Here is a 24,387-nt window from a genome sequence, read left to right as displayed (position 1 = left end):
AGGGCAGGAGGGATTCTGTTGTTTCATTCACCAATATGTATCCCGTGCCTCACATATTCCCTAGGATATAGTAGGTGCTCAATACATATTTCCTCAAGAAGGAAGGAAGAAGGGAGGAGAGAGGGAGGGAGAAAAAAGGAGAAGGTAATAGGAAAGAAAGAAGGAAGGAGAACACAAAAGAAAGAAGGAAGGAAGAAATTGTATGACAGTAAATGCTGTTAGGAATAGGGTGCTTTGCAGAGTGATAGGAAATTATCATCAACCGTCCATAATAGAATAGGACAGTAATATGGTCTTTGTAATCAGTTTGATCAGAATTTGAAATTGTCTCTAAGGTTATCAATAACTGACTCCATATTCTTTTTATTTCTCACAGTTTCTGGATTTCATTAAAATTAACATTAGTAATACTTATCTTCTTGAAAATTTTATTCATTTATTCATTCAACAAATTTGTATTGAGTACCTATCAAGCACCAAGAAACAGTATAGGATAGAGAGCAGTTAAGGGACCTGGATCTGAAATCAGATTCTATGAGTTTAAATTAGTAGCCACGTGACCTGAGTAGCTATCTCTCTGTGACCTTGTTTTCCCCTCTCTAAGATGGAAGTTAATAGATCTGCCATATTGCTGTGCTGTGAGGATTAAATGAAGTGCAGGCCGGTATTAGCTGCTGAGGATAGAGTGGTTAGCAGGACAGACAATGCTCCTGCTCTCCGAGTCCATAGTCTGTTAAAGGAGACAGACTTCAAACACATTACTACACAAACAGCTGTTTCATTATCACCGTGACAAGTGCTCTGAAAATTACAGTGTACCATGAGGGTGCATAATGAGGGTCCCAACCTAGTCTGGAGAGAGTGGTGGTCAGGAAGGTCTTCCCTGAGGAAGTCACACATAAGCTGAGACTTGAAGGATGAGAAAGTCTTTCCCAGGAAAAAGGAGGAGGAGTGGAAGTGGGAGCAAGCACCCTGCATTCGGAAGGGGCAGGGCCAGAGCCAGGAACTACTGTGTGTCACCAATTATAAGATAAATTTTTTTACATTAAAGATTCATGAAATCAGGATGTGTCCTACAATTGATGACATCTTAGATTCAATGAAATACAGAATTAAAACAAAAGCAAAAACAAAAAAGACCAGAGGGGTTGGAGAATAGAAAGCAAGAGGAGAAGGGCTGGGGAGGTGTGTGGGGATCTGCCGGGCAGGGCCACAAGGTCTTAATAAGACTGGCTGCATCCCATGAGCAATGGGAAGTCATAGACAGGTTTTAAGCAGGGGAGTAAGATGAATATACTGAGTTTACTAAAAAGCTCACTCTATCTGTTGTGAGAAGAGTGAACTGGAGTTGGGGAGAGTAAGTGTAGGGAGACTATCTGGTGCTCTTGCAATAGTGTACGCAAGAGGTGTGGTTGCTTGGACTCGGGTGGTGAGAGTGGAGGTAGAGGGAAGAAGGTGGACTCAAAAATATTTAGTGAGTAAAATCAACAAGACCTGATGATCAAGTGGTTATGGGAAATAAACAAGAGAGTTCAGGGATGACTGGAGGTCTCTTGCGTGTGTAACTGGCTGAATAGCAGTCCCATATCCCAGGATAGGGAGCTCTGGAGGAGGTAATGATAGGGGAGAAGGCTATGAGTTCGGTTTAGGACATGGTTAGTGTGAGGGCTCATGTGGCATCCAGTTAGAGTAGTAGGTGACTGCATGTAGTTTCTAAAGCTCAGAAGAGAATTCTGAATGGACATAAATTAGGGGCTCAAAGTCATAAAGAAAGGAATGCAAGCCTTGGGAATGGAGAAGAACTCCAGAGTGAGAGTCCAAAGTAGCAGGAGGTAAACCAGACGTGGTGTCTCTGCCGCCGAGGGGATAGAGTTTCTGGAAGAATGGGGTGTTCAACTCTGTTGACTGCAGCTGAGATGCCAAGTAAGATGAAGATTGAAAGTTATCCATTGGACATAATGACCCGAAGGTCACTGGTAGCCTCAGCAAGAGCTATGGTGGAGTCACATGGATGGAGGTGAGAATGCAGCAAGCTCAGAAGTAGATGGGAGGTGAGGATCAGAGACAGAGAGTATAGCAATTATTTTGTCAAGTTTGGCTGTGAAGGTGGAGGAGATATTTGTATCTGAAGAGGCATGTGAGGATCCAGATGGTTTTATTACAGTTTTTGTTCTGTTCTTCTTTTCTTTTCTTCTTCATTATTGTCTTCCTTTTCTCTTCATCTTCCTTTTTTAATTGAAAATGGGGAGGGGAGGACATTTTAAGGCCAATAGCAGGGATCCAGTAAAGAGGGAGATTTGAAGACATAAGAGAGGGAACAATTGGTAATACCAAGCAGATGAGATGGGTTAGGACCCAGAACATGAATGGAGGAGGTTTCTGCCTTTCCAAGAGGAGGAAGCTCTCTATACAGTAACCAGACAACTTAATGGTTGCTTGAAGCTAGGGGAGCTCACATGGTTCTGTTGGCTTCCATTTTCCCCATGAAGCAGGCGAGTCCTATGAATGAGATCAGAGTGGTGTGCAAGAGGTGGTTTGAGTAAGATGGTACAGAGATGTGTGGGTTGAGATTTGTGGAGAATCAAGGAGGGCTGGAAATTGCTTTGAGGGAAACATAAAACATGGAAGGTAGTTAGAAATGCTGGTGGGAATGGTGATAATTGGTGTACAGTGACTTCTACATTCCTGGGTAGTGTGAGCTGCATTTCTCATTAGCTTCCAAGCTGACATGGAGGAACCATATTGCTGGGGCTATCCAGGGTGGGGATTTGCTGGATTTGATTAGGGAGCTCAGTGTATGGCCAAGGTTGAAGTGCCTGACTATGTAATCTTAGCTTGTAGGGAAGGAAGTAAAGCTGGGAGAGGCCTCATGCATAAGGAGACATGAGTGTTGACCTATGAGGGCGGAGTAAGGAGACAAAGACATCCACTGACTAAATGATCTAATGGAGACTGCTCACGAGTCCAACACTTTGAGCCCTGGCTCTGCCATTTGACACTTAAGAAAGATGATAAATGGTGGAACAGTACCTTGGAGGATGGCAGAGGGAACAGGAACAAGAACACAGGCAAGAGGCTTAGCTTTGGAAAAGGGCACTCAATGGGGCAGGTAGCATGTTCGCTTTATGCTTAGTTTTGTTTCTCAGGCTCTAGCTCAGAAATAGACCAAAAATAAGTGTCTAATACATATGCCTTGAATGAAGAATGAATGAATGAACAGGAGACAATGTTAACAGAAATATTTTCATAAGAAGTCACCTACCTTAGGTGTTTATACCCCTAGTAGTCTTTAGTGTTTGACTAAAATCATAGTCCAGGCTACAAATCTGGATGCATTGTTGTAAAATCTGACTTTTGTGTTATTTTGAAAATCAGCCAGTACCTTAAATTTGAACCAAAGTAAAACAATAATCCAAATTGAATCTTAGTAATCCTTTATGTAGCTTGATATATAGATATAAAACATCTTCAAAGTTTAATAATGAATTGCAGTGTTGAAAAGGGAGGAGTTGAGGAGGTATCTGTGGTTCAGTTGTAGGAAGAGAACACTGCATTCTTGCTCCACATGGAAGACAGAATGAGGTGGATAACTGGTCCGCACCAGAGATGCCCAACATCGCCAAAGGCTCCTCTTGGTGCAGCTGCATCCTCACTAAAGCAACATGACCCCCTTTTCCTGGGCCCTTTCTGTCTCACTGCCCTGATTAATTTAATTCCCAACACTTCTCACTTTCTAGAACTTCCCATTTGCTTACATGTTCATTATCTGTGTCAGCCCCAACCAGCTCTGTAATCAGGGCCTTATCTGATTGGTTCGATCCTGTACGCCAGGCCCTAGACTAATGCCCAGCTGTGAAAAGGCACAATTCTGACTGTCTGGGAGTGTTTCCTACCTATGTATGAGCTGTTGACTCTGGAGTCTTGGTATACGCTCTCAAATGTAAACAGCTGCTAGAAATGACAGACAGGTGTTTTTATATTAATTTCTGTCTCTTTTATGTGAATACCTTGAAGACAGGGATTTTTTTCTTTCCCCATTTAGCATATAGTATGTGCTCAAAACTTTTGAAAGAATTTATGGTGTGACGTGAACACTGACCAATATGTGAAGTGGGAAAGCAGGATGGCCTCAGTTTCCCAACTTCGAATTTCTAAAATATTTTCCTGGCCTCCCAAGTATTTTCCACATGTGAAGACAGATTTTCTTAACCTGAGAGCTATTCTGGACTCTTGTAACTCTTTAAGATACCGAATAAACTAGTGAACAGAATCAGGAATTTGGTTCGAATGAGCCACACCTCATTGCCTCCTTGCGGCTCTTCTTGAGATAGTTGGAAGCAGATCACCTTTTATGCAAACCAAGAAGGGGAGGGCTTCTAACTGTCCAAGTTATTTATAGGGGCAGAGTCAGCTCTAAAGCAATGCTTTGAAAATTTTAATGCACATACAAAGCACCGGAATCTTGTTAAAATGCAGATTCTGATTCAGTAGGTCTGGGGTGGGCCTGAGAATCTGTGTTTCTAACCAGCTCCAGGTGGTGCCCATGCTGCTCATCTGGGGACCATACTTTAAGCGGCAAGATCCCGGACTGCAGTGTTTTCCCACAGGCCAGACTGGATACAGATGTTCGACGGACTTGTTCTAAGCATTCTTGAAAAATGAGCCTTTCAGGTCTTGAGAATTACAAAAAAAAAAAAAAAGGTATTTAAAAAATAGTTGATTTTTAAAAATAGATAAAAATAGATAGATTATTGGCCTGTTGTACAGATAAAGTGGCTGAGGCGCGCAGAGGTTAAATGGCTTACCTCAGATCACACAATTAGGAGGTGGCAAAATATTGTAAGTTCAGTTCTCCTCTTTCCAAGTTGAAGGCTCTTTCTCCTGTATCACATCTGCTCTCCCACCACTTTTCATTCGTTCATCCTTTCCCTCGCTCCAAAGGGTCTATGGAGCACCTTTCTGGGCATTTGCCTTTGCTCAAACCACTGCGCTGACTTGGATGATGTCTGTTCCCATTCCTGCCCAAATTCCACCCTGTCTTCAAGACTCAGTCAAAAAGCCACTTCCTCCCTCCCTCTTTCTATGCAACGTGCTGTCCCAAGTCCCATTCTGAGAGCAGAAGATACAGATACTCAGGAAGAAAATTGATATTCAGGCAAATCTAGTAATACCAAAGAAGATACATTAATATACTGTCATTTAGATCCATTAGCATACTGTCATTCCACTAAAAAAACACACCTGTGAAAGGGAGTTTTTATCAAGAACACTAGCGATCCTCTTCAAACTCAGGTGCAATGAGTCATCCTCATTGTCTCAGCTGTTGGCAGCTTCTGGCATTTCTCTACCTGCTTCAGAACATCATATTCTAGTTCTACCAAAGTAACTCCACTCAGGGTGTGCACCAACAATTTCAGAGGGAGGAGAATAATTAGGAATAACTAGGAATGCTCGGAGACTGACTGGCAGCTCTTTGTGCCAGTCTAATTCTAATGAAAGATGACTCCATTCAAAACAGGTGGTGCAAGCCCCTGCAGCCATTCGCCGTGTTGCTATTTTAAGTTATGATTGGTAGAAAAAAACCCTCTCCAGAAAGTTCTGCGTGCTAAAAATCTATGATTTTAACACTCCTCCTGACCATCTCAGAACACTTGGATCCACATCAAAGTACATATAGCAGCGCATTCCATTCCTCAAAACTTTGTAAACCTCACGCACACACAGAATACGGAATGATTGCGAGGATAGTTGACTCGGTCAGATATAGATGGGGTCCTAAGATGTCTATAGACCCCACTCTGATTCCTGGGGTTCCTGCAGAGAATTTGGGTACAACACACGCTAGCTTTGCCCTTGAATATTCTCATGCGTCAAGTGCACTGGGGCCTCTCTGCCGTAGGAATTATTTGGTAAATTGCTTAGTAAAATTAACAATAGTTTTGTAATGTAAATAATCTGCTCCATTTCTATTTTCTAAGTTTGCAGTTTTTTCTTTATTTTTCTTTTAGTGCGCAGAGGGGCTCTCTCTGTTATCAGACAAGGCAGAGCATCAGTTGGTCATGCTCAGAAGATCACACACAGGAAAGTGTTAGTAAAATGACAAACTCTTCCAATTTAAATAATTTCTCTTCCAAAGAGCTCCAAGCGCTTTCTTTTATCTCTCATGGTCCTGTGGAGAAGATGGTAATATTCTCTCATTTTACAGATGCTAGTTAATATGACAGGGATGCATAGTGTCATAAAGAGCAACAAACATTTTTGTAAATAAATTAAGCAGAATGTCCAACAGCAGCTGCCAGTTTCTACCGTGGCCTTCCTTGGCCCCTTCTCACATTCTTTCCTCCCCATCTCCAAGTTCCTGGACTGACTTGTCGTCTGGCAGCTGAGTTCTGGTCTCAGTTAAACCTAATCTGCTCCCTTTCTCCACCCTAATTGACTTTTCATGTTGACTCATTGTAGTTCTGCAGAGGTGTTCCCAGGTATGTGGATGAACGCTGTACATTTGAGAGAGGATCTTGAAGTATTATTAAATACCTTACTGGTCATTATAGATGAAGATGTGATTGCAGAACCTTTAAATCATTAGAACATTTTTTTGTGAGTGAAGTTCTATTTTCTTTTCTGATTTCATTCACTAAGCCTAAAATAAAGTTTTTATAAATAATAGATGATTGTGTTAATTTTTGGATTCATCAATAACAGTAAGAGAAACGCTTCTCTGCCAACTTGAATATTTCCAGTTCCTGAAATATATGTTTATGTCCTTTGGTTTCTTACCAAGTTGCAGATATTTCATATAGCACAGTGTTTAAAAATGTAGATTAAAGAGTAATATTAGGGTTCAGATTCTAGTTCCACAACTAACTATGAAATCTTGAGCAAATTAATTTACTTCTCTGAGGCACAGTTTCCTGATCTGCAAAATGGAATTATAATACCCACTTAAGAAGATTATTGTGCGGATTAAAAATAATTCAGGCTAAATACTTGGTGCAAAACTTGGCACGTAGTAAGGACTCAATGAATGGTTGTGATTGTTGTTAATGATGATGATGATGATGATGATGATGATGATGATGATGATGATGACAATAATTATAATAACCAGCTATGGAGATAGGAAACTCTCCTGTAGATGATAATTCTAAAAATATCCAAATAAACTGTATGTTGAAATCTTCCTTTCCAAAACATGCTCAAACTGATTTCAGACGTAGCAAACAAGATTTTCTGAATGCTGACGGAATTCTTGTGCACATTGGAACACTCTTGGTGGCGACGGATCAGATGAGAGCTACTCTCTGAGGCAGGAAACTACAACCTGAGCACAGATCATTTGTAGCAATAAGATACTTTAAGCAAACAAAACACTTTAACGACACAGGAAAATAGTTATTAAGTAGCACGTGGCAGCTTTGAATTTAACATTTAGAAACTTATGGAAGTGAAAGTTATTTTTAAAAGGTAAATCTTTTTGACTCAGGAAACCTAAATAAATGCACTGAGCACATACTAACTTCAGAAAAGGCTCTCCATGTCTGGCCAAACTTTGTCATTTTTAGTATTTTTATGCTTTTCTATAAGGAGGTAAGAACAAACTCTGAGGTAGAGAGGTACTTAGACTATTTGAGCAAATTAGCTTAAAGTCTCAATTGTAGAACTTCGAAAAATGAAGTCCCATTATTTTCAAGAACAAATGATGATTGTAATCCAGTCTGGTAGAGTTCATGAAATCTTGGGGCTAAAAATATCACCTCATCCAAGATCGTCATTTTATAGTTGAAGAATGTGAGCTCTAAGAAGCTAAGTGAGGGGCTCCACAGAGTCCCACAGCAAGTTAGTGACACGTGTGACGAGAAAAGGCACTTCACCCCAGCTTAGTACTCTTCCGTCAGTTCATCTGCCTCTCAGAGGGAACTTAAAATGAACAGCAAGAAACAACAATAGTCACAACACAAAGTTAATATTAATTTTGCTATTTGTGCAGAAATAATTTATTTCTTTTGCTTTAGGTAGTTTAAACTTCTTCCTGAAGTTCTAGTTATATTATTTATACATTTAAAGATACATGTTCACCCTTCTCTAGATGATAACAAATTAATGGCGTCTAAGCTAATACAGTTTCTTTGTAATTAGAATTCAAGCAACAACAGTGATACTCAGAACACAGTTCTCATGTCACCTGGGGCTTTGTGTGTGTCAGTGTGAGGATTCAGTGAGTTAATACATGGGAAGAGCTTTGTCAGTACTGTCTAGTCGATTCTGACTCCTAGTGACCCTGTGTACAGCAGAGTGGAACCCCACCCAGTCTTTTTGTGCCATCCTCTCACCTTCCAGCTCTATATCACATAATGTTCCACTGTTATCCATAAGGTTTTCATTACCAATTTTTTCAGAAGTGGGTGACCAGGTCCTTCTTTCTGGTCTGTCTTAGTCTGGAAGCTCCGCTGAAACCTATTCACCATGAGTGACCCTGCTGGTATTTGAAATATTGGTAGCGTAGCTTTCAGCGTCACAGCAACATGCAGCATGCCACAGTGTGACAACCAATAGATGGAAGAAAGAGCTTAGAACATTGAATATTGGCAATGAAAGATAATAATGTTGTTGCTGAGGTCATTTGAGATGACTATGAGTTTCTAAGTGAGGATGAGCATGTTACTCTGGGCTCAGCCACAAACATGATGGAGTAAATGAGATTCTAGACCAATGCTGTCTGACAGAAATATAATTTGAGCCGCATATATAAGTTTAAGTTGTCTCATAGCCATATTACAAAAATAAAGAGAAACAGATGAAATTAGTTTTAACAATGTTTTATTTAACCCAATATATATATAAATTATAATTTCAATATATAATTAAAAAAATTATTGAGATATTTTACATTCTTTTTTTAATACTAAATCTTTGAACTCTGGTGTATACATTACCTTTACAGCCCATCTTAATTCAGACTGGCCCAATTTCAAGTCCTCAACAGCCACTTGTGGTCAGGGTTCCATATTGGGCCATGCTGCTCTGGTCCTGTTGACATGTGAGCCCAGTTTCACAAAAGCAACTTGCTTCCATCCTTTCTGAAGGTGCACGTGTTTTCTCTTGGCTCTTCTTTCTTGTTATAAGATGGATAGTCAGTGCCTAAGCCCATCACATTTAAATAGAAATATATTATACATTTAAATTTGAGTTACAGTATACACAGGCAAAACTCAGTTGAATCTTCAGCTCACTCTAAAAATAGTTCACTTTGAAAGTGAATAGAATAGAAAAAAATAGAATATTTCTCTTTCTTGGGTTGGTTTCTTTCTATTTCCAGTTCAGTAAGTTGTGGCAAATTGTATTGTCAGAGGAGAGGGAGGTTTATTTTTCATTTGTTCACTTTGATAGGGAAAAGGTTTGCTGCTTTATGTGAGAAATACTTAAGCTTATCTTTTTAAAAAATTGATTTATCTGGTTCGGTAAACATTAATTGTTCCCACTGAGCATAATCATGTTGCCTGCAAGGATGATTTTGATTCTGAAGAGTTTGGTAGCTGAACAGAAGAATATAGGTCTTAAAATATTCCTTAAGACTCCTTATCAAGGCCATTCTTTTCAAAGGCATTATAATAGAAAGAAACCCCATACTGCTTTACACAGTGGAAACAACTAGAAATATGTTGCACTGAAAGCTACATAAATGTTAATCAGATGGAAATTTCCACATTACTTATAAAAATACAAGATATAAAGTAGAGTAATAAGGGTAGCTTCCATGCAGCATAGTCTCATCACTTGTTTTGAGTTTTTAAACTATTAGTCTTTATCCACCTTGAAATATTAGTCTTTCATTTAGTGTTAGGTGACATGATGCATCAGTACACACAAGTTTCTCTTGTTCCATAATGAGACTGCAGGAACTTTGAGTTGAATTCATGCTTCATGGTTCATTTTGTAAATGAACTCAATATCCCCAGACCTTAATTTTCTTTAATCTGTAAATGGGGAAAATAATAAGAGCTAAAAATTAACAAGCACATATACCAAACTGACACTGGTTTAAACATTTTACATGCCTTAGTTCATCTAATCCTCATTATGCCTACTTCCTAAGATGTAGGCCCTATCATCTCTCCATTTTACACGTGAGGCGGTGGAATTTGCCCAAGATCACAAAGCCAGTGGTGGAGCCATCATTCAAGCCCTGGCTGGAGCTCCTGGGGGAATTTTCTTGATACTTTAAGTTATACAGAGAAAAAGAGGCTGAATAGAATTACTTAGAAGAATTCTTTAAACGATATCTTTTCTTTCTGATTAAAAGTCTTTCTTAGACTATGATATTAGACACTTCTGTGCTATTCCACAAAACCAAGCCCATCGCGGACTTTAAGAAATAAAACCAGGACTATGGAGTATTCCCTGAAGAAGTCAGGAGGTTGGTGTCTGGAAAACAAGTGGGTAGAACCTGAGTCAAATGAGAGTTTGACTGCCTCTTCTCTGAGCTCCTTACAGCTCTGGTCTCAATGACTCTCAGTGAATGCCTGAGACTGAAGGATGGAGTTCCTGTGCCCTTATTTGGCCAGACAATGGCAGTTCCTTAGTGAGGAGAATGTGTTGAGATAAGGTAGCTAAATAAAGTTTAGAAATAAACCTCTGACTGAGGGCAGAAGTCTCAGTCTAACTGTAGGTCTATGAAAATGGACTAACTCATGGTGAACGTTTTCCATCTTCATCTTGTTCTTTCTGGAACTTAATTACCTTTGGAGTCAGTAAAACCATGGGTAGTCTTTGATGATATCGAGTGGGGAAAATTCCGAATTTTGGAGAGGAAAAGGGGAAGTTGGAAGGTAGAAAGAGAGGGAATGGGAGGGTGAGAGAGAACCAGAGAGAGGGAGGGAAGGGGGAGAGAGGGAGGAGGGAAACGAGAGAGAGAGAGAGAGAGAGAGAGAGAGAGAGAGAGAGAGAGGGAGAGAGAGAGGGAGAGAGAGAATATAATAGCAGGAAAACAAAATGTGGCTATCAAGGCTAGAATGAAATCTTTGTTAGGGTAGTCTGCTACACCACTGAGATAATGACGGCTGAAATAGCTTAAATCACTCCCTTGCCTGTTCTTGGGGTTGAGCTGGCTTTTCAGTATTGGAAAGAGGACCCAAGAGAAAAGTCTGAAATATTTATTTTAGCAGAAGTGTTAAGCTTCTCGTGAGAAGGCAAAGCTACTGAATGGGGAGATTACCACCAAGAATGATCTGGACAACGGAGTTGCAAGGCAAGTGGCTCCTCCATGGTTAATGCATTAACATGCCCAATTTCTGAGCCTTCTGTTTACAAGTGGTGGAGACATTTTTATCAGTGGGCAGCTGATCAGTCTTTGCAGAGAGTACTTTGACTTAGCTAAATGGACTGAACGCAAGATTTAAGAAGGGTGTCTTTCTAGGTTTTATTTATTTATACTAGAGTTTTTAAAAAGCAACATTTGCTTTCTGTTTTTCCAATGAATTTCAAATACTTCACAATATAGTGTGTTGCTTATATCAGATGTTCATTGTGTGACCAGATAAATGCAATTATGTTATGCTGAAAGTAAAGAGGCTATGGTCATCTGCTCAATCAGGGAAAATGCAGACAAGAAAAAAAAATGTTCTGTTTGGTTCCTCATGTTCAATTCTTAAGAATTGTTCAATTATTACTCACCATTCACCCAAGACATACAGTTTATTGGCTAAGAGAGCTTGCATTCTGTATTCCTGCTGTCACCACGGGTATTGAAAGAAATCATGTAGATTTGAATTTGACCTCAAGTGGAGGGGAGACCGATGTGAACGAGAACTGTGAATGATTTTGCTTTGTGAATAACTTTTTCCTTCTATCCTTTCCTTCTAGGGCTAATGCCTCCCCTCCCCCGAAGACCCTGTCCTCAGGGTGCCTAGCATAGTAACCCCACATCTGTTTGTAGGTCTGTGGCTGGGTAACTGAAGCAATATTTCCACAAAAGATGAAGGTTTCCTAACATTTGTTCACAGTCCCTGGCATATATCAAGAGACATTCACAAACATTTCTTACCATGAGTGAGTCTAAATAAATGATCCTTGTTTGAAAATTCAATATTTCAGAATGTATTGATTTTTTTTTCTCATAATGGCTACCAAAATAGGGGCAGAAAAAGTTTGAGAACAAATCCAATACTCATTAAAATCACAGACAATAATTTGGATGGATAACAAATTTCAAGATCCAAAAGGATGGAGATAGTGTGGAAATAGAACCAAATTTAAAAAGATGAAAACTAATACTCAGCCATGCACCTTCAAGGTGGGAGAGAAATGTTTAAAACCAGCATGTGTAAACATAGCTAAATTTTCCCTTGGCTGTGTTATGTGAGTGCCATAAAAGCTAATGCAATTCTAGGTACATTTTCTATGCTTCAACAGAAGCATACCAAAAAAAAAAAAAAAAAAAAAAAGGAAGCAATAATTTCAGTCTATTTTGAAGTCACGCCCTGTGGGCAACCAGTTGATGAAGAAATGCAGGAGAGTGTGGAGTAGTGAGTTTTCGAAACCTTGGCACAACAAGAGTCTAGTTAGCCTTGGGGGGGAGGGGCAGGGAGATCACTGGAGGACACCAGATAAATATTTAAAGGACTGTTATGTGGACTGGTTGGATTACAGGTACTCAGGTGACTCCAGTAGACACAGTATACAGAAGTTGAAAAAATATAGGTTTTAGTTCAATGTAAGAAAGAACTTTACAGCAGAGTTTCCCCTCTAAAGGCATGGAGCAGTGGGTTTCTCAAGTTGGATATATTCAAGAAGAGGCTGCATGGCCCCTTACTGAATATTTCCTATTGGGTTAATCTAGATAGGTTACTAAGACCCCTTCTAACTCTGTGGCTGTGATTCACTTGCCATGTTGTAAAATACTGCCAACTCACATGAAAAAAAGAAGAGAAATGGAGTTTAAGGTCTCTACAGCGGGATGGCCATCATATATCCTCCATTTTTACCAGGGCCTGTAGGGCAAAGCAGTTAGGCAGCTGTCCGAGGTGCTGGAGGGAGGTGGCCCTGGTGGGCAATTGTGCTCCTCACGTTTGTTTTAATGCCTTCTGTGTTTTCAGCTTTTCTGTTTCTTATATAAATCTATTAACCACACACACACGCACACACACATATCAGGCCCTTAACCAAAGCAAAGAGAGAAATGCATAGGAAATGTGTAAAAGAGCTGAGCTAAATTACTACCTGAGGCTTCCTGGGCCCTGTCCCAGGAGTAAATGAATGCATTTCACTTTCGAAGGTTGAGCTAGGTACCTAAAGTTGCACTCTTTGACTGGATTGATATTTAAAGTAGAAACCCATTGTTTTGAGACAATTGTACTGATTTGTTTCTTGATTTCTTTATTTTATGCTTTCTATGGCATACACATATCCTCAATGAAGATAAGAATCTTAAGCAGAAAATTATTTTTACAGTGAGTGGAAGGAATACTAAATACTTCAGCTAAACAGCTGTGCAGTCTTAGGTACACCCAGCAGTAGTGTGTGATGGTGATAAACCTGTCTTTTTCTCCACTCTCTGTATGTGTTCCTTTCCTATGCTACTTGATTTTTTTTTGTCCCTTAGTTTTTTCCCATCTATAAAAGGGAGACAATAATAGCACCATTCCTTAGGGTTGTGAAAATGAAATGTTAATACATGTAAAGAACTTACATCAATACTAAGTGTATACATAACGAATATTAGTGTTATTATATATGGCACTTGTGATCCTCAAGACCACCCAGGTTTGATAATTTGCTGGAAGGGGGTCACTGGACCCAGAAAAGCTGTTATGCTCACAGTTATGGTTTCTTGCAGCAAAAGAATACAGATTAAAATCAGCAAAGGAAAAAGTACACTGGGGGAGTCCAGAACACTGGACAGTTACAAGTTCCAGTTGTCCTCCCAGTGGAGTCACATGGACAGAGCTTAATTCTTTCAGCAATGCTGTGTGACAAAATGTGCAAGTGTTGCCAAATAGGGAAACTCACCCATGCCTTGGTGGCCAGGGTTTTTGTTGGGGACGGGGGTCAGTAACATAGGCATGCAGCGTGTGTGTGACTGACCTTAGCTATTCAGTCTTCTGCTCCACCCCTCCACCTCCCCCTGCCACAAGAGGTCAAACTGACACAGTGTGACCCAAAGCCCAGGCATACAAAAAGAGGCATTCACTATAAATCACGTTGTTAGCATAAACTGTTTGGCTCAGGTAGACAGAGACACTGTTATCTGGCATGATACCCCAGGGGTACAGAGGAGCCAGTCATGGAAGAGTCCTGAAAACTTTTGGACTGGGGAGGGTTTGCATAACTCAGGCCTCCTCAGTTACCATTTACATCACATATATGTAAATTTTGCTTATTTGAATAAACTAATTCAACTATTTTCTTAATGTTTTGAATGATTTTTATTTTTTTAGTAATAACATTTATAGAATGTCCACTGCATGCATCACTCTGATAACCTTCTCTGTAAGCTGGAAAATAATGTTTCAATCCGTGTTATAAACTCAGGAAAGAAGTCAGTTTTACCCCAATATGAAAGGACACATCAGAAACTAAAGATCACTGATATTATTGCAATAATGGTGATAAAAGAGTGCTCTGTAAATTTTAACTACAATTACATGTCAAATACTTTACGTATATTATTAGTTTTTGTCTTTATCAACAACTGTGGGAGGTAGGTAATAGTTCTACTTTACAGGTGAGAACATAAATATCCAGAGAATTTTAAGAACTCCCTGGAGGCTCCTCAGCCAGTAAGGGGTAGACTCTACATTTACCATCTGATTCCAAAGCTCATGGTCTTAACATCTTGCATGATTGTTTCCTATGACCTTGAGAAACAAAGGCTCTAAAAAGCATTTTGAAACATTAACAATCCAACACAATTTGACGTTGTACGTCTCATGATCCACAGAGTGTTTAGGCATTGGGGCAGAGTCATGGCTAGCACACATGCTCCCTTTACCAATAGAAGAGATGTCTGCGAAGAAGATTCCAAGATGCCTCTCCCCATAAAAATGTGGTGTAGAAGACACAAAAGCAAGGAAAACAGATACAAAAGAGGGGAAATTATACAGTTATTTTGAGTGTCTTGATTAATAAGGGAACATAAAATCTGAACGCCATCAAAGTTTCCAAAATTGTTGCCACCACGAATTGTTTGTAATCCTATCTTTTTCCTTCCCCCATTATTAGATCTCAGTCTGTGGTAGAAGCAGGGACCCTGAAACACGAGGAAAAGGGAGAGAATGAGAACACTCAGCCACTCCTGGCTCTGGACTGAATCCTGAGTCATCCATGCTCCTGCAGATCGCCAGCCTTCAGTAGTACCAGCCACCCAGGAGGCACACGCGCAACTGACCCCACAGACGCAAGAACACAAGGCCCTCCACTCCTGCCACTCAGTAATGACTGTCACCAGCCATTGGTATGAGCAGCCAAAGTTGAAGAGACTCGAGAGATGCGTTTTTTTTTCACAGAGTGGATTTGAGGATGAAGCAAGGCAGTTATGTAAACATGATTCCTCTTCCCCTATATTTACAGTATTAAATGGATTGAAAAAAGAAAAACCAAATTTGATGCACACACTGCACTAGGACAAGGATTTCTTTGAGGCATCACACAGAGACCCCCTCTAGTTTTTGCAGTTTAAGATTAAGTGCATTTCCAAGTAGATACATCAGAATTAAATCATGCAGACCCAACTGTCAAGTTTAAGGTAGTACAAAGCCCTGAGACAACAGTATCTCCACTAATTTCCATTCTTATTGAATTATTTTCTTTGACCTCATCACCAGCATTGAATTGTTCAGTCTAAGAGCATGATCTTGTAGGTCTGGCTACTGGCAGAGTTTTCTTACTTTGACATCCTGCATAAATGATTTTGATGTCACATCTTTTGTCAGGCCACCAGCTGATTATCATGAGCTGACTTTAAAAGAAGACACATAATTTGAAATATGATTATTTCTCTTAGCAATGTGACTTCCCACAGGCAGTGTGTGTCTGCAGATGGGGGGGGTCCCTTTGAAGACACATGTCATTGATTAATGAATCCATTCAAGTTGCCTCACTTAGGTCACTACAGCAAAGAAAAGTGCTACTAAAGCATTTAACCCCCCACCCTCCTGCAACCAGTAAAGGTGAGGAGCAAGGGCCTGGCTGTTGCTGAGAGGATAGGTATCCAATCACTGAGGAAGACCTTTAGGGATGGCTAAATATGCAAGTACTGAAAATAAGAGAATACTAGGAATGCAGGATGAAATGCCAAAGATCATTTTATTTCTTTGTCTATTCTCCTTAGAAATGGAGTCCCCAACTATCCATTCAAAGGAAATTAGATAAAAATAAACAGATATCATAGGATATGATATCTTTCTTGTGCCATGTTTCCCAAAACCAGTTTTATGTTTTCAGATATCTTTTATTCTTCCAGTCACCTGCATGACATGGGCATTCATGTATGACGAGTTGGTGCTCAATGTCAAATAAAAAATATTTTAGTTGATAATGGGCAGTAAAATATGATTTCACACTTTAAGCATTTGGGAGGGTTAATTTGTTAGCAAAAAAATTCAAAGGAAAGAGGTGATTAAGCTGGCCATATTCACCCTCAACAGATATTACTAATCTTAACCATTTATTACATCTCTCTCAATGGATCTAGTGTTTTAATTTTTTTTCTACTGGTAGAGAATAATACAGAAGTAATTTTTGTATTCCACTCTTGAAATAAAATTGAAATTAAAAATATTTCTCAACCAATTGCATTACAGTATAAATACAACCTATTCATTTTGTATAGACATTTCAAACAACAAAATAATAACATTGAAATAATTCTACCAATGCAGTGAGTGAAACACTTTTCTTATATACCATGACATAGGGAAGTGAGATGAAGAATTAAAGTGAATTAGAAAGTCCATTTTATTACTTGGATTTATAAAATAGTTGTGTGATCCAAGTATTTAAAATGCTATTGGAGTCAGTTCTTGCCAATACTTTGCAACAGTAATAACAATTCTGGCTTTTCAATTGGAGATATTTAGAATCTTACTGTAGTGACCTGATTGCAAATACCATATCGTAATTACTAAGTTAAGAGCTAGTTTTCACTCTATTCCATGATTTTATTAAATGAATGTAAAAGGATGGTTCAACAATGACAATTTATACTTTGAACTTCTTTATGTGTATGCAATATACATACAAAAACCAAATTCAGTAAGTGACATGAATGTTACTACATGAGCATTGGATTGTATTGTCCTTTGTCAGTCATTTCCTCTGTTCAATAAATACTGAAGGACACAAATACTTTTTTATTTTTCAAGAGTTTGCTTTTTCTTCTGGACTTTGGTAATTAATTTTGATATTTTTCCTCACATGCTGCTTCACCTATTTTAGTGAGATTTTTGAACATTGGCAAGATAGAAGGCAATAAGACAAATATTTTGCAAACTCTTCTACTGGAAGCTAATATCCTTAAGGACAGGCGAAAAGGGTTCATCTCAATTTTAAAGAACTGTTTTTTAAATGAGATAAAGAAAGTATCCTCCTTTGTCCTTAGATGGAAAAGAAAGCACAAGTGTTTTTCTACCTGTGAATGAAATTTGGTAACCTGTGTGTCGTTTCTTCAGCATTTTTGTTCATATTGGCTTAAAATTCAGTGCACGAATATTGTTACATTCTTCAAGCTAAAGTTTCTAGTTAGCTTTGATTTAAAAAACAAAAAAATTCATGCATTAATACTCTACTAAATTAATGACGATCATCTTTGAAATGAGAGTGCAAGATCATTTTTCAGCTGTTATTTCTATACTGTGGGTGATATTAAAGCAAAGCTATGGGTAACAATTACTATTTCAAAGTGATGTTTAAGTGGTAGAAGTTTCTCAAGCCAGGGAGCCATAAAAGTCTTCTGAACTCAAAGAGGAATGCAACCTTGACATCCTACACCCACGACAAAGATCCTGGCATTCTTGCTCTTCCACTCTGCCAACCTGCATGTTTTTACAAAACTGTGATGGGAATCCTCTCAAGGACTTCGTCACTCACATAGATCTACAACAGGCAAAGATGCTCTGGATTCCAGCCCCATCTCACGGACGGCAAAGAGGCCAGGAGCCAGATGGTCCTAGCACCCACCTATCTACCTGATCCCGAGAAAAAAATTTTTACCTGGAGAAATTTTACTTTTTTCTTTTCAAGCCCTAATACTTGGCATTTAAAAAATTTACATGTGGCATTTTTATAACTCAATATAAAATGATTCCATGTCCTTTTTCAGTGTGAAAAGTTCCTCTTAGAAAGAAATAACGATTTTGATAGCTCCATCATTCACACAGCCGGGAAAGAAATTAAGACACCAGCTCTCAAGGAAGATAAACAAGCAAGCAGACTCACTGGGCAGGGGCCAGTACAGTTCACAGACATTGGCATGATTACATCTTTCTCCTTTGTATTAGGAAAATCAAACTTCTCTTTTCATACGAGTGTCTTTTACTAAAAAGAATCAGAAGAAGGAATATGAGCTCACCAGGAAAGTTATCATTAAACAGTCTGAAGTAAAGCATTTACACAGCTTGCCATTAAAATCAACAAAAAAGTAGTGGTATGCGATGACAAAATCATCTAGCCACCCTAGAAAAATATAACTGTATAGAAAAATTACAAACGAAAGCAATCCATTTACAGTTTCTACAAATATTCTCATTGTACACTGATGTAGGCCTATTCTAAGTGGAAAAAACTCTTTGGCTGGCAAGGTAGAAGCTATCCTGTATTCTCCTGAAATATAGGCATCAGATCGGTGTTGTCATGGGATGAAATATAGCAGGGTACTTTCTAAATGAATTGCAGTGAGGCAAATCTTCCCTTTTGTGTCTTCTAACCCTACGAAGAGGTTTAGAATTTTTCAGGCTGCAAATCAAGGGAATTAAAGGCCTTGGTGTTCAAACTTCTATCCCCGCACCCAAGGAGACAGACCCAGAAAGGCAGCCTCTCTCCAGTGTGTTCCAAGCCTGCAGACATACTAAATTGCAGGTAGGCTGCGTCTCTGATGGGGCGTCAGCTCTGGGTGCCACACATCCACGATGAAGATCAGCCGGAAAGACGCGGCATCCTGCCAGACCTCATGCTCAAAGGAGTCGTCAAAGATGAGCACCTTGCCTTCTTCCCACGTCCTGGAACAGAAAGACACAGATTCTGTGATTCAGATGCCCGAGATCGATTCACGTCCACGTCCAGGAAGGCACTTTCATGACCACCTTTGCAATATGACCAGATAACTGGAACACCAAGTCAGGATTTATGCTTTTCCTGGGTGATGAAGAAAGAATTACAAGATTCTCACCACGAACATCAATTTTCAACACTCAGCACTGACAGTGTACAAAGGGCAGGGGACTGGTGATCAGGGCACACTTATTCTTGGTACAAACCTAGGCAAGGCTTGTTTAGTCAGGCACGCATTTGAATGTGTGCCCCAGCGGCTCATGCCCAGGGTCACGTGCCAGTCAATGACTCCGTGGTATTCTCCCTGGTGCTTCAGAGACTGGTTTAGACCTACAGATAGCGACCGGCTCTCGGGCGTCTCTATGCCCCATAGGATATGTGGCATGGTGTTGCAGCACCTCCACGTGATTCTCTTTTCAACTCATTCCATTTGTTAAAGTTCCATTTTATGGAAGAACGTTCCATAAAGAAAGTCTCTTTATGGAAGGGTACATTGTTTATACTTCTTTATATCTGCTATGCAAGAGGGTCATCCATGGAATATTTTAAATCAATGGTGCACAATATCCTTTAGGGCTAATAGCGCTACTTCATAAGATATTTGTATAGGAGCTGAGATCTAAATATAGTGTTAGTCTAAACACAGCAGTTCAGAGAGAAATATGCAGGGGCAATTACACAATGCTTTTCAAATCCAAAGAAAGTTTATTAACTATGCTAATGGTCTTTCTTTTTTTCAAATAGGTATTAATTGCCAATATACCAAATGCTAAGCTATGTTTTTAAAATGAAATTTTTACTAGGAAATTTTCTTTAGATATTAAAATTCCACTCAAACATTTGAAATTTTATATCCTGGATTAGCAAATAATTAAAATCATAGGATGGAAAATGCTAGCTTGATTTCAAGTTACTGTATTTTCATAAGGAAATTTTCCTTAGGAAAATGATTTGTGTCTTTTTAGCAGTGTGGTTAACAATATTAAATTAAGTAATATGACATACTGCAGGGTTTCTCAACCTTGGCCCTACTGACATTTTGGGCAAGGCAATTCTTTGTTGTAGGGGACTGTCCTGTGCTCTGTAAGATGTTTAGCAGCATCTCTGGCCTCCACCCACAAGATGCTAGCAGCATCCGCCACCAGTTATGACAACCCAAAATATCTCCAGTCATTGTTAATGTCTGGGAGGGGTGGGAAAAACTTGTCCCAGATATACAGAATGAATCTAACAATAACGTTTCCAAATTATTTAACGTAACTGATAAAGGAAATGAAAACTTGCAAGTTAAGAGCTACTTGAAGTTGGGAACCAAACATCAATTCTGCTGCGCCCCCCAACCTTGTGTGCTTTCTCACACACTTAGCCTAATGCCTTGCATTCAGTAAGTGTGTGTTGCTTGGCTGTTTGACACAATTCCCTGAAGGTTCAAAGAGTTCTAGTCAAGTGTAACACAGGACAGAAATATATACACTCAGGAGCAAATGACAGAATATGTATTCATTACCATGCAAAACCAAACTTGAAAAGAAAGGCAAAGCCAACAAAAGAAAAAAAAAATGACATATGGTCCATAGCTTATACAGATAGGTGGTTATTTTCCAGATCATAGTGTTATGTGTGGGACTAAGCAATGTGATGGGTATCACTGACAAGCCTACAGTATAGGCAGAAGATTACGGGTGGGGCAAAGTGCACTCAAAGGGGAAAAGCAGGATAGCCATGTTCACAGCATGAGTCACAACAGCCAAAAGGTGGAAGCAACCCAGTGTCCACTGATAGATGAATGAATAAACAAAATGTGATATATACATACAATGGAGTATTACTCAGTCTTAAAGAAGAAGGAAATTCTGACACATGCTACAACATGGATAAACCTTTAGGACATTATGTTAAGTGAAATAAGCCAAGTCACGAAAGGACAAAGATTATATGATTTCACGTATATGCGGTATACATATAGTAGTCAAATTCATAGAGATAGAAAGTAGAATGATGGGGAGTTGTTCAGTGGGTAGAGAGTTTCAGTTTTACAAGATGAAAAGCGTTCTGTGGATGGAATGTGGTGATGATAGCACAATATGAATATACTTAATGCCACTAAATTGTATGCACATTTAAAAATAGTTAGGATGGTAAATTTATGTTATGTGTACCTTACCACAACTAAATATGAAAACAAGAGAGAGGCAAAGGGGAGCATGTGGTGGAAGAGAAAGGGTGAGAGAAGGCCCACAGTGCGACAGAAAAGTCACGGTCTCTCAAGGGAAGCAGATTTAACCCTCTTGGCTCTGCCACTGACTATGCAACTGAGAATGAGTTTCTTAGCATATTTCAACTTTTGTATCTACATCTGCATAGCTGATGTGAGGATTAGCATATGGTCGGCACATAGTAGATATTCAATTAATGGCAGAGAATTTAAACCCAGGAGGAAAGAAAATGCCAAAAAAATAGGAAAAATGTCAAAGAGGACATAAGGTTGGGAAGTGGTATAATGTTACCAAAAATTGCCTTAGCATCACTCCCTATGAATTTGTCTTCATTTGAGAAAATTACAAACTTCCCAGGGAGTGAGATATCAAAAATCTTTAAGAGAATCTGAAATATTTTGTGCTGCGTTGACAAGTGATTCTCAATGTTTTTTGAGTGGCAGGGAACCTGGGACCTATTTAAAATACAAGAAGTAATTCAAATAACTAAATAGAACATTCTAGATTGCACAAAATGACATTTTTCACTAGATTTTGGTAGGCATCAGAAAGCCAAAGATTTAGGAAGTGCTTTATGGGAGAAAAATCTTGAGCATTCCATTCATTAACTTAAATTTACTGTAAACTGGAAAACGCTTTGAGTGCTGGAACACACTGGCTCATTCACGGAACACCAGTGCCCGGAAGACTGAAACTTGTTACCGCTGCTTTGTAGCTTTTTAGATATTTTAAGTCAAATATGGTCCATTGATCAAACAATTTTTTTAACAAACAATCTAGGAGGTATTCCAAAGGGTTCACTTTCTTTAGGGCAATAAAAATCACGGAGAAGTATGTCCTCTTAGACTTATGTCTGCCCTTCCATACTCTTTCATACGTTTTCCCAGAAAACAGCAAAGACACTCAGTTACTTAATATAGATTCTCAGTAGATTCCTTCTGAATATTTAAAAAATGGAGTCTTTCAGTCACTTATCAGAGCTAGAATGACTAAAAATGCAGCCCTCATTAACTACAAAGGGGAAAGGGAAGGACAATAAAACCCTATCCAAGAGACGTGCAGAATGAAGTGACGTGGGGTTAAACTAGAAATATATGGCCTGCCTGGGAAACGACAAGGGTTTTACACAACAAAAAGAGACAGAACATAAAGATGTCAAAGGTCTTTAGCTCTCTTCCGAAGGAAAAACAAAGACTCATCATAATGCAAGGAAATAGCTTTCAGACCACTTGCTTTGGGAGCAGCGCTCCACCAAATATGATTAAGTTATGCTCAAGTATTGACATGGGAAGAGCTCTCTGGAGAAAAGATTTTCAAGGCAACCTTTGAAAGAAGCTTCCTGAAGGTTCTCACACAGTCTTTGTGGGTTTAGAAAAGCAGGATTGGAGGTCCATCCCTGGATAGCCACCTCCACTGAATTTTAGAATTTTCTACCATGATGAGAAGAATACCTCTCTCTGGTTTGCCAACAGATACAAGAATATCTGGTCACAAGATAAAGCAATACTATATAATTCCTCAAATTATTATAACTGTAATTAGCGATAATGATATAATGGTGGCAGCACATACCTAGTAGCTATAATTTTGTCATAGAATTACCATCAATACTAAGAATGCTAAGTAATGATATTAGGTGCTTATAGTTTTCCACCTCAAAACTTTACAGATCATATCTCAGTGATCTTTGCTAAACGTTCTGAGGTAGGCAAATGACACAGTTCTAACTTTCCAGGGAAGGAACCCCGTGGAAGCAAGTTCAGATGTCTGCACTGACAGAGTGATTCTGTGGAAGAAGCAGAAAGTCACGAGACTTGCTTCATCACAGCCCAAACTTCTGGCTCAAGATCACTCTTCTAGGGGCTGTTCTTGGCGCCTGCAGCTGCCATGCTGAGGTGGCCTGTAGGGCATTAAACAGCCTGAGTTGAATGCAGATGAGGGTCAAAGAGTTTGGAAGACGGCTACTTAACACAGTTCTTACTAATTCTGATCTATTGAGATCCCTCAGTTCTAACTGCCTTAGAAATCCTGGCACGTACATGAATTGCAATGTAAAACTGCGTTATTACCACTTCCTCTGCTCTCTCTCCTCCTAACACACACAGACAGAAATATACACACACACACACATTCTCTCCCTCTCTCACACTGTATATCCATCAATCTGGACAAAGCATTTTTCTTGAAGCTAGGATACCTGTGTTCTCATTCTTCCCATTTTACTGATGAGGAAATCAAGGCTTAGAGAGGTTATGCAAGCTGTCTAAAGTTACACAGCCAGTATTCAAGTTATAAAGCTGGGATTTGAACCCAGGTCACGTGACTTCAGTGCTCCTAATTTGCTTTTATGAAGAGACATAACGTTAAAATCTAAAGTAAAAACTGGGGATGCATTTTCCCATAGAAACATTATTATAAATAGTCACTGGTTCTAGAGGCCTATTAAGAAGGATCACGAGTTAAGAAGCTTTTGGGGGCTGGTCCAGGAACTCCACATCATTTATTACTGCCATAGGAAGAAAATGGATCCTACCTTTCCAAATTAACAAGAATCAGTTCAACGAACAAACGTTTGGACACAGTCGCTTTTCCATGTGGGAAGTGCCATTCCCTGTAGCAATGTAGATATGTATCTGTGTTTACGAACAGCCATGAGCACACCATGCTAACCAGAACAGGGGTTAAGAAACTTTACTGATGTTTTTAATTCACCAAATTGCTTAAGTGAAAGACGAAACAGGATAAAATGTTACTACTCAATAACGAACCTTCAAAAACACATTCCATCCAGTTAAAAATGCCATTTTTGTCCTACAGACACAGATGGGCAGGCTTGAATGGTGACTCGTGAATAAGGTCACATTACAATTTGGATGGAAGATGGGTAGATTTTGTGAAACAGAAGATCTAT

At 39.2% G+C, this 24,387-nt stretch overlaps 2 protein-coding genes across 14 annotated transcripts in view; one reads left to right on the top strand and one right to left on the bottom strand.

Annotated features, from left to right (window-relative positions):
• Positions 1-17,340, top strand: part of CLVS1 (clavesin 1) — a 176,855-nt gene extending 159,515 nt beyond the window's left edge. The window contains exon 6 of the mRNA XM_001496222.7: positions 15,217-17,340. Within this exon, the coding sequence (XP_001496272.1) occupies positions 15,217-15,304 (88 nt within the window). The 3' untranslated portion in view covers positions 15,305-17,340. The remainder of the gene's footprint in view (positions 1-15,216) is intronic.
• The window catches only part of ASPH (aspartate beta-hydroxylase), a 208,930-nt gene continuing 200,823 nt past the window's right edge, over positions 16,281-24,387 (bottom strand). For all 13 annotated transcript variants that reach the window (XM_070221499.1, XM_023648544.2, XM_070221503.1 and 10 more), the window contains one exon: positions 16,281-19,208. In XM_070221499.1, the coding sequence (XP_070077600.1) occupies positions 19,058-19,208 (151 nt within the window). In that variant the 3' untranslated portion in view covers positions 16,281-19,057. The remainder of the gene's footprint in view (positions 19,209-24,387) is intronic.

Source organism: Equus caballus, chromosome 9 (assembly GCF_041296265.1).
Source record: "Equus caballus isolate H_3958 breed thoroughbred chromosome 9, TB-T2T, whole genome shotgun sequence".
In the NCBI taxonomy this organism is placed as follows: Eukaryota; Metazoa; Chordata; class Mammalia; order Perissodactyla; family Equidae; genus Equus; species Equus caballus.
Note: the sequence above shows the minus strand (reverse complement) of the source record. Positions and strands in the feature narration are given on the sequence as shown.